At 67.1% G+C, this 10861-nt stretch overlaps 1 protein-coding gene across 1 annotated transcript; it reads left to right on the top strand.

The window, feature by feature from the left end:
- The first annotated feature begins 67 nt into the window (after nucleotides 1-67).
- On the top strand, nucleotides 68-10242 carry GAS2L1 (growth arrest specific 2 like 1). Its single transcript, XM_069030453.1, is given in 7 exon segments — nucleotides 68-212; nucleotides 1521-2175; nucleotides 4971-5078; nucleotides 5313-5409; nucleotides 6388-6670; nucleotides 8367-8475; nucleotides 8477-10242. Coding segments are annotated over 6 exon segments (2193 nt in total). The 5' UTR covers nucleotides 68-212; nucleotides 1521-1530; the 3' UTR covers nucleotides 9428-10242.
- Nucleotides 10243-10861: the final 619 nt, after the last annotated feature.

The following is a 10861-nucleotide window of genomic DNA, read 5'->3' as shown; positions in this document are numbered from 1 at the left end:
GGGCGCGGCGGCGGCGGCGGCGGCTCCGCGGGGCTGCGGCGGCCGAGCCTCGTTGGGTGCCCCCCGGGCCCCCCCGGCCGCCCCCCGGGCCGCTGCCGGCGGCCGATGGCGGCGGGGGCCGCGGCGGGGCCCCCCCGGCGCTGGGAGCCGCGGCCCGGCCCGGAGCGGGGAGCGGGCCCGGCCCGGCCGTAGCGGAGCGCAGAGCGGCGGCGGTGAGTGCGGCCGGGGGGGTCGGCGGGTGGCCCTGGGCCCTGTGTCCCCCCCTCCGTGTCCCCGCAGGTGCGGATCCCCTCCCGCCGCCCCCGGTGCATCGCCCCGGAATAGGGACCCCTCCGCCGAAAGGGACCCCCCCCCCCACCCCGAGAAAGAGACACCCCCAGAGATGGACACCCACCCCACAGGGGAAAGGGGGAGCCCCGATACAGACACCCCTGGGCACGGACACCCCCCCTCCGAGGGTAGGGGACCCTCCCCAACAGAGACAACCCCCCCGAGGGAAAGGGACCCTCCAGACAGGGACCCCCCACCCCCTGAGGGAAGGACACCCCCCCATAGGGACACCCCCTCTCCGAGGGAAATGGACACCCCCCAACAAGGTCCCCCCACTCTCGTGGGATGGAGACCACCCCCAACAGGGTCCCCCCCAGCTCCGAGGGTAGAGGACACCCCCCCAATAGGGGCAGCCCCCCCCAGGTGAGGGGACCCTCCCTAAGAGGGACACCCCCTCCGACAGTAGGGGACCCCCCCTCAGCAGCACGGACACCCCAGGGGAAGGATCCCCCTCCCAGGGTGTGGGGCTGGGCTGGGGGTGGCAGTGGAGGTCACTGGGCCCCCCCGAGAGGGGGTGACCCCTCTGCTGAGGCGTCACCGGCTCTTGTACCCCCACCCCAGGTTGGGGACAGCTGGGGGGGTCTCCCCGAGGTGCAGCCCCCTCCCCAGGGCTGAGTGCTGGGGTCCAATCCCCCCATCCCCCCAGCCGGTGCAGCCCCTCGTGGTTGGACCCCCCCAGGGTTAGGGGGGGCTCCCTGCCCCTGGCACTGCCATCCCTCGGGGTGTCACCTGCTCCTGGGGTGGGGACACCGGGTTGAGGACACCCACCATGACTGGGCAGCTTTTAGGGCGGGGTTGGGGAGGGATGTCCCTGCTCTGCCACAGCCCCACAGTGGGGTGGGTGGGGGGCACAAGGGACTCATTAACCTGGGAGGGGGGGTGGCAGAGGGGACACAGGATGAGGGGACACGGGGTGAGGGACATGGAGGGTGGGGACACACTTGGTGGAGGGACACGAAGTGAGGGGACATGGGCTGTGGGGGGACACATGGGGTGGAGGGGGGGGTGCTGCAGGTCCTGGCAGGGATCAGGCAGGTCCTGGAGGGGTGGTGGTGGCAGTGGTGATGCTCCTGCCCACGGGTAATGTGGGGGGAGAAACTGAGGCACAGAGAGGTCACCCAAGTTGGTGAGTGGTTTGAGGGGGTTTGGGGGGCTTCCTGCCCATAACAGCCCCCATTGTCCCCCCGCAGGCAGGTCGCCATGGCTGACCCCAGCCACATCCAGTCGGCCGCCTCCAAGAGCATCCGCCCCTTCCGCTCCAGCGAGGAGTACCTGGAGGCCATGAAGGAGGACCTGGCCGAGTGGTTCAACACCCTCTACGACCTGGACATCCAGGTGGACACCTTCCTGGAGAGCCTGGAGACGGGATGTCACCTCTGCCGCCACGCCAACAACGTCAACCGCACCGCCCTGGACTTCCAGGAGCGGCACCCCGAGGCGGCCGCCCGCATGCGCGTGCCCCAGAACGAGGTGGTCTTCCAGGCCAAGAACGTGGTGCCCGGCTCCTTCATCGCCCGGGATAACGTCTCCAACTTCATCCAGTGGTGCCGGCAGGACCTGGGCATCCAGGACGTGCTCATGTTCGAGACCAACGACTTGGTGCTGAAGAAGAACGAGAAGAACTTTGTCCTCTGCTTGCTGGAGGTGGCCAGGAGGGGCTCCAAGTTTGGGATGCTGGCCCCCATGCTGATCCAAATGGAGGAGGAGATCGAGGAGGAGATGAGGGACCAAATGGCCGACGGCGCGCTGGGCACGCGCCGGGAGAGCCGGGACCCCCAGGCGGGCGCCTTCCCCAGCCGGGCCCGGCCCATCACCCTCTGCGACCTCAAGAACCTGGACGAGCTGGTGAGACACGCGCTCCCCTGGGAGCCCTGTGCCTGGGTGAGGGCCTCGCCGGCCACCCAGCGCGCTGGGGCACCACGAGGGCCTCGCTGGCCACCCAACGGGGCGCTCCGTGGTCTGTGGGAGGTCCTGTCCATCCACCCAACGGGGCGCTCTGTGGTCTGTGGGAGGTCCTGTCCATCCACCCAACGGGGCGCTCTATGATCCACGGGCAGTCCTCTCTGTCCACCCAACGGGGCGCTCTGTGGTCTGTGGGAGGTCCTCCCTGTCACTGTGGCCCCCAGGAGGTCCTGTCTGTCTCTGTGGTCCATGGGAGGTTCTCTCTGTCCACCCAACAGGGTGCCCTCTGTCTCCTGGGAGGTCCTGCCTATCCACCCAACGGGATGCTCTGTGGCCACTGGGAGGTCCTCTCTGTCCACCCAATGGTCACTCTGTGGTCTCTAGGAGGTCCCACCTGCCTGTGGCCTGTGGGAGAACCTCACCCAATGGAGTCCATGGGGGGTCCCAATGGGGGTCCCACCCATCTCTGTGGCCCCCAGGAGTCCTCTCTGTTGCTGTGGCCCCTGGGAGGTCCTGTCTGTGTGCCCCATGAGGTGCTCCACCATCCATGGGAGCTCCCATCTGTCCCCCCAGCACGGTGGTCCAGGGGAGGTCCCACCTGTCCCTGTGACCTCCAGGAAGTCCTTTCTGCCCACCCAGCAGGGCACTCCGTGGTCCAGGGGAGGTCCCACCTGTCTCTCTGACCCCTGGGAGCTCCTTCTGCCCACCACCCCTGTGGTCCATAGGATGTGCTCCACCCACCCATCCCAGCTCTCCATGGCTACGGGAGCTGCTCTCCACCCACCCAGCCACCCACCCAGCTCCCGTGGAGCCTCCTGACTCCAGGAGGGGTTCTTTTGGTGGCTGTGACCAGAATCACAAGGGGGACACAGGTGCCACCTGTGCCCTGCCACCTCCTCCCCGTGAGGGGGTGACTCACAGTGGTCCCCAGCCCAGGACTTGCCCCTCCTCCCCCTCCTCCTCCTCCTCCTCCCCCCACCTCGGGGCTGCTGTCCCCAGGGACGGACATGGGGACACGGGGACATCTCGGCTGCTCACAGGCACAATTTGGGGGGTGTCAGATGGGGGGTGCAGGGACCCCCCCCGGGCCGGGAGCTCAGGACGGATTAAAGCCGGGTGCGGGATCCGTCCCGCGGGCGAGGCAGCGGCTTAATCCGGCTCGGGGGGGGGGGGGGGACACTGGGGGGGGACAGGGGGGCTCTGCCCTCCCCTGACTCCCTAAGCCTTTTTTTAATTGAAACCCTAATTCCTCATTAAGTCCCTCATTAAAGAGCATCCTGACCCCGCCCTCCGCGCAGTCCCGCTGCAGGGGGGGCCCCCCCCGTCGCCGGTGCCCCCCCAAGCCCCCCTGGCCGGGCGCTGCCAGCCCCGGCTGCATTTTTCCGGGCTGCGTAATTCCTCGCCATCGGCTTTTATGGGCAGCGCCGGAGCCGGGGAGGAGCCTGGCGGGGACAGGATCCGGCCCCCCTGGTGCCCAGGTGCCCCCCCCGGGGGTGGCAGCAGGGTCACGACCCCCCCTCACTGCACGCACTCCCCCTCCTCACTCCGTGCCTCAGTTTCCCCAGTTGGGGCTGTCCCCGTCACCCGGATGGGAACCAGAGCGGCCACATCCTTCCTTCCTCTCACCCCTCTGATGGGCACGACTGTAGGAAAACCCCAAAAAATCGCAGAATTACTAAAGAAACCCCAAATTTCGGGGCGAGGCGGCGCTGTGTCCCCCCCCCCCCCCGCCCCTCGCCCCGGGCCGGTGCAGGATGCGGCCGCGTCCCCGCGTCCCCCCGTGGCTCCCGGTTTAATCCCTGACGTCAGCCCGGGAGATAGAGCCGGCAGCTGGCAGCCAGCGGGACCATGGCACTGCCCGGCCACCCCACAGCCCCGGGGGTCCCCTGCCCGGCCCCCCAAATCCTCCCGCTCCACTTTCACCCTTCGGGTTTAAAGGGAGGGGAAAAAAAAACCCGGGATTTACCCCATTTCTGTTGGTGGATGTGGGTCCTGCCCCATGGCGGCGGCTTGGGGGCAAATCCCCCGTGGTTTAGGATTAGTGGGGTGGGGGGTGTTTTGTGCCCACACCCGGGGGTCCCGGAGCGGGTGGGCCCCAAATGAAGAGAGTTGTGCCCGTTCTCAGCCTGCCGAGGGTGCTATGGGTGCTCCCCAACCCCCGGGACTGCCCTGGGAGCTGATCCCACCGAGCCCACCCGGATGCTCCCCACGGAGGAGGGGAGGTGCCAGCGTGGGGGGCACACGGAGCCCCTCCCTGTGTGCCAGTCCGAGGGGCTGCCCCTATAATGGGGATCCCCACTGACCCTGTAGGGGGATTTTGTGCCCCACCGACCCTATAGTGGGGGTTTCTGTGCCTACCAGCCCTGTAGTGGAGGGTCCATTCCCCACCAGCCCTATAACAGGGAGTTTGTGCTCACCGACCCCATAGTGGGAGGTCTGTGCCCCACTGACCCTACAGTGGGGCATCTGTGCCCACCAGCCCCATAACTTGGGGGTCTGCGCCCCACTGGCCCTATAGCGGGGGTCTGTACGTACCGATCCTGTAACAGGGGGTCTGTGCCTCACCGGCCCTATAGTGGGGGGACTGTCCCCCACTGGCCTTATAATGGGGTTTGTGCCCCACCAATTCCATAATGGGGGTGTTGTGCCCCACCAGCTCTATAATGGGGTTTCTGGACCCCACCAACCCTACAGCAGGGCGTCCACACCCCACTGACGCCTCCCCTCTGTGCCGGCAGGTGCGGGAGATCCTGGGCTGCTGCTCCTGCCCCTCGCAGTTCCCCATGGTCAAGGTCTCGGAGGGGAAGTACAAAGTGGGCGACTCCAACACGCTCATCTTCGTCCGAGTAAGAGCCACCACCGCCTCCCTCACCCCATTGTCCCCTCCCTCACCCCACTGTCACCCCATTACACCGGGACCCCCCCGCCCTCCTCTTTCCCCGCTCCCAGGCAGGGTGGGGCCCATCCCGAGGCACCCTGCAGCGGGTGGGGTCCAGAGCTGGATTTCCTGCCTGCTCCGGGGTTCTGGGGGGCTCTTGGGGGCTTTTTGGGGCCAGGCAGGGTGACAGCGCTGCCCGCAGGTGCTGAGGAGCCACGTCATGGTGCGCGTGGGCGGCGGCTGGGACACACTGGAACATTACCTGGACAAGCACGACCCGTGTCGCTGTGCTGCCCTCTGTGAGTGTCCCCAGGACCCCACACCTGGTGTCCCCTGCCCCGCTGCTGGCTCCTGGCTCGCTGTGGGGCTCCATTCCCTGGCTCTCCATGGGTTCCATCCCTGGCTCTCCATGGGTTCCATTCCCTGGCTCTCCATGGGTTCTGTTCCCTGGTTCTCCATGGGTTCCATTCCTGGATCTCCATGGGTTCCATCCCTGGCTCTCCATGGGTTCCATTCCCTGGATCTCCATGGGTTCCATCCCTGGTTCTCCATGGGTTCCGTTCCCTGGATCTCCATGGGTTCCATCCCTGGTTCTCCATGGGTTCCATTCCCTGGATCTCCATGGGTTCCATCCCTGGATCTCCATGGGTTCCATCCCTGGTTCTCCATGGGTTCCATCCCTGGTTCTCCATGGGTTCCATTCCTGGACTCTCCCTGCGGCTCCATTCTCTGTGGGGCTCCATTCCCTGCTTCTCCATAGGGCTTTGTTCTGTGGGGCTCCATTCCCTGATTTCCTGTAGGGTTCTGTTCCCTGGTTCCCCATGGATTCATTCCCTGGTTCCCCATGGGTTCCATTCCCTGATTCTCCGTGGAGCATCTTCTCCAGTTCTCTGTGGGGCTCCATTCCCTGCCTCTCTGTGGGGTTCCGTTCCCTGATTTTCCATGGCTTCCATTCCCTGATTTTCTGTGGGGCCTCATTCCCTGGTTCTCCATGGGGCATCCTCTCCAGTTCTCTGTGGGGTTCCATTCCCTGATTTTCCATGGCTTCCATCCCCTGACTTTCCATGGGGCTCCCTTCCCTGGGGCTGGGCTCCTCAGGGCACTGATCCGGCTGGAAAGGGGAAAAAGGGCGAGTGACAGAAGTGGGGTTTTCCCCCATATTAATTCCCGAGGTGTTCACCCACCTCCTGGGATTTCCCACCTGGAAAATCCGGGTGCTGTGAGGGGCGGGGGATGCTGAGCGCTGTCCCCGCTGACCTCCCCCCTCTCCGTTCCAGCTCACCGCCTGCCCCAGCCCCGCACCCCGGGCATGTCCCCCCAAAAAGCAGCTGCCGGCACCTCCTCGTCCCGCGCCCCCAGCCCCAGCACCCCCCGGCGCCCCCGGCCCGCCGGGCCCCCCCCGGCCGGGGCGGAGCGGGAGCGGGGCCCCCAGCCCCGGGGGGACCCCCCGAAGCCCCCCAGGCAGGAGGGTTTGCCCCCCCGCGGGGGTGCCGCCCCCCGCTCCGGCTCCGGCAGCCCCTCCAGGAGCCCCGCGGAGGCGCGGGGAACGGGAACGCTCAGGTACGGCCCCCCCGGGGGGCTGGGGGGACCCCAAAACCGCGCCGAGACCCCACAGCAAGGGCGCAGCCCCACGGAGGGGACGGGGAGGGGATGGGGGGGGTTAATGGGGGAAACATTGGGGGATAATGGGGGTGCAATGAGGGGAATGAGGGACATTGGGGGCAGTGGGAGGTACTGGGGGGGAATAGGGGGTGGAATGAGGGTAACTGGGGGCAGAATTGGGGGTGCAGTGGGGGACACTGGGGAAATCCTGGGGGGGCAGCGGGGGGGGGCAGTGGAATCAGTGGGGTGGCAATGGGGGGGTGAATGGGGGAAGCATTGGGGGGCAGTGGGTGAAGGGGGGCAGTGGGAGATACTGAGGGTGGAATGGGGGCAAGTGAGGGCTGAATTGGGGGTGCAGTGGGGGACACTGGGAAAACCATTGGGGCAGCAGTGGGAGGGTGCAATGAGGAGCAAGTGGGGGCATCACTGGGGGGCAGTGGGACGTACTGGAGGGTGGAATGGGGGGTGCACTGGGGGGCAATGGGAGGTACTGGAGGGTAGAATGGGGGGTGCACTGAGGGGGTGCAGTGCAGGTAATGGGGCTCAGCGGGGCGGTGCAATGGGGAAATCGTTGGGGGAAAATGGGGGGACAATGAGGGGTGCTGGAGGGGTGCAATGAGGGGGCAGTGGGGGCAAATTTGGGGTGAAATGGGGGTGCAGTTTGGTAGGGCAGTGGGGGCAGTGGAGAAGGACAGTGGGGGGGAAATAGGAGAATCATTGGGGGGGCAGTGGGAGGGGAATAGGGGGGCAACGGAGGAATGGGGGTGCAGTTAGGGAAGGCAGTGGAGGAGGACACTGGGGATTCGGTGTGGGGCCATGGGGGGCAATGGGTGGGTGATGGGTGCTGAAAGAGGGGTGCAATGGGGGGGCAGTAGGGGTTCACTGGGGGAAATGGGGGAACAAGGGAGAATGAGGGGGCAATAGGGGAAATGGGGGTACAGTGGGGTGTGCAGTGGAGGGGGATGGGATTGGTAGTGGGGGGAATGTGGGGTGCCATGGGGGAGTTCAGAGGAGGGAGGCAGTGGGTGTGCAGTGGGGGGGAGATGGGGTGCAGTGCAGGGAATATGGGGTGCAGTGGGGAGGGTTGGAGGGGAGAAGCGGGGAGAATGAGGGTGCAGTGGGAGAGTTCAGTGGGGGTTTAATAGAGGAGGAAAATGGGGGGCAGTGGGGAGGGAAATGGGGTTCTGGGGGTTGCAGTGAGGAGGAAAGGGTGTGGAGGGGGAGAATGAGGAGTTCAGTGGGGGGGGCTTAATGGGGGAGCAAGGGGAAGGGAAATGGGGTTCCATAGGGGGGATGTGGGGTTTAGTGGGGGGTTCAGTGGGGGTGCAATGGGGATGGAAATGGGGTATAAGGAAGGGAATGTGGGGTGCAACGGGGGTGCTATGAGGAGGAATGGGGCATAAAGGGGCAAGAATGAACGGGTGCAATGGGGAGGGAAATGGGGTGCAATGGAAGGAACGCGGGGTGCCGTGGGGGAGAGCGGGGAGGGTTCAGTGGGGAGGGGTGCAATGGCTGGGGGCACTGGGGGGTTCCATTAGGGCTGCACTGGGGGTATCAAGGGGGGGGTTCATGGATGCTGTGCGATCGGGGGGTGCACTGGGGGGGTCACCAGGGTGCTCATGACCCTCCTCTCCCCCCCCGGCCCCCACCCCAGGCCTCGCGCCCCCGCGCGCTCCCGGCGCTGCTCGGGCGACAGCGACTCCTCGGCCGCGTCCGCGCAGAGCGGCCCCCGCCGCCCCCCGGCCCGCCGGGACCCCCCGGACCCCCCCCGCGCCGCCGGGCTCCCCCCGCGCCCCCCGCGCCGCCGCGTCCCCCCGCGGGTCCCCCCGCGCCTCCCGCAGCCCCGGGCGCGGCCCCGCGCCGCTGCTGCTCATCCGCCGCCGGCCCGACGGGCAGCACTCGTGGGCACGGGCAGAGCCTCCCGCGGCCGGGGCCTGCCCCGTGGGGAGCCCCGGGGGACGGCGCGACCCCTGGCCCGGCCCCGGGGACCCCGAGGAGCTGGCGCGGAGGCTGCGGGCCCCGCGCTGGCTGGAGCCCGGGCAGGAGCAGCGGCTGTTCCAGCGGCTGGAGGAGGAATTCCTGGCCAACACGCGGCTGCTGGAGCAGCTGGGGGACACGGAGAGCCCCCCCCCCGCGCCCCCTGCCACCGCTGACTCGGCCTATTGCTCCTCGTCATCCTCGTCTTCCTCACTGAACGTGTTCGCCAAGCACGGGCTGCCCGCCGAGGACGGGCGGCGGGGCGGCAGCAGCAGCGACGGCAACAACGGCAACAGCAACGGCAACAACGGCGGCTGCCCCCCGCTGCCGTCCAACCCCACCCTGGCAGATGCGAGGCGCCGCTCCACCTTCTCCAGCTCCTCCGACGAGAGCTGCTGCTTCCCGGCCTCCTGGGACAACCGGGAGACCGCGGGGAACCCCGGCTCCGACACCGACTGGGCGACCGGGGAGGACGAGCTGATGGAGATGGAGGAGAGCGCCGGGCCGGGGGTCCCCGCGCCCCCGCCGCGGCCCTGGGCCAAGCCCCGGCTGGACACGCAGCCCCACAAGACGCCGTCCCGGATTCCCACCCCCCGGGGATACGGGGCAGGCGCCCACCGAGCCTCGAATGGCAGCCCCAAGGCCTGGGGGGCTCTGCAGAGCATCCCCTCCGCCCTCCTGGAGCGCCCCTGGGCCCCGCGAGAGCGCGAGGGGCTGGAGGAGAACGCGTGGCCGTGAGGGCTCGATGGCCGTGACAGCTCCTGGCAGCCCCCGGGGACATCCCCGAGCTGCTGCGGGAGGGTGGAGGTGGCACCTGTGTGGAGACACCCGGCCAGGCGATGGACACAGAGCTGGGGTGGCCAGGACCCCTGCACTTGGTGACTGTTGGCATGGGGGTGGGCCCTGTAAGGAGCCCCCAGCCCCAGCCAGGCCCGAAGGGTGCCGGGGGTATCCCCATGCCATGGGGAGCAGCTCCACAGGGGGGTCATGGTGTGGTCAGGGCAGTGGTGGCCAGGGCAGAGCTGGCACCTGGGAACGGGGCTGGAGAGCACCCAGCTCTTCTCATCTTGCTCTCTTCCTCCTCATTCTTCTCTGCTCGTTTTCCTCATCTTGACCTCCTCCTCCTCCTCTCCTCTTCATGCTATTCTTGTCAGCCTCCTCCTCTCCTCATCTCAGATCTCTCTCTCCTCTTCTTTTGGGCTGCATCTCTTGTCTTCTCCTCCTCTAGGCCTTCACATCCTTCTCATCATCTTCTTGACCTCCCCTCTTCTCAGCCTCTTGTCATCACCTCCTCAGCCACTTTCTCTTCTCATGTCATCTCCTCTCCACTGCTGAGATGGCTCGGGGACATGCAGTTTGTCACCACAACCCATAGTTCAGGGCACGAGGGATCACTCTTCCCTCTCCAGCCCCCAGCTGGCCACAGCACTGCCCACAGCTCGTGTTGATGTCCCCGGGGTGGGACAGGGCTGTGTCCCCAGCCCAGGCCACCGTGGCCCCCACCCCTGTGGCCCTGCATGTCCTCCCCAGCCAGTAAAGACCAACGGAGCTGAGCCCACCCTGTGTGGTCATCTGTCCAGGGGGATCCAGACCCCCCCCAGGCCCAAGGGAGGAGGGCTCTGGGGGGCTCAGGAGGGGTGGGAGCAGTGAAGAGCTGGGGTGAGGCTGAGTCCCAATGTCCTGTGCCCCGTTACAGCCATTGGGGCCCCTCCAGAGACGTCCCTGGAGCCCAAAGTGCCCCATGGCCAGGGACCTCCACCTCAGGGGCTGCTGGCCCAGGGGGCCACGGCCATGCTCCAAGGGCTGGGCAGGTTGTGGGTCACCAGGGAGGTCCAGACCTGCTGGTGGTGACCACCCTGCTGTGACTTTGGGGGTTCCAAAGCACCGTGTCCCCTGTGGTCCCTGGACACCTGCCCTGCCTCTCTCCCCTGTAAGTGGGGGTGGTGTCCAGCCCCGGAGTGGTGCTGGTGGCCTCTGCAGTGTGCCAGAGCAGGACCAGTGATTTATAGGATGTCCCAGAGCAGCTCCAGTGCTCCATGGGATGTTTGGAGCAGCTCCAGTGCTCAGTCACGGTGCCAGTACCCAGCAGAATGCCTGGCAGGGGTGTCAGTGCTTGGTGGGATGTCCCAGAGCAGGACTCCGTGGTGCTGCCCCTCCTTGCCAGGGACTGTC

This window comes from Aphelocoma coerulescens, chromosome 15 (genome assembly GCF_041296385.1).
Source record: "Aphelocoma coerulescens isolate FSJ_1873_10779 chromosome 15, UR_Acoe_1.0, whole genome shotgun sequence".
In the NCBI taxonomy this organism is placed as follows: Eukaryota; Metazoa; Chordata; class Aves; order Passeriformes; family Corvidae; genus Aphelocoma; species Aphelocoma coerulescens.
Note: the sequence above shows the minus strand (reverse complement) of the source record. Positions and strands in the feature narration are given on the sequence as shown.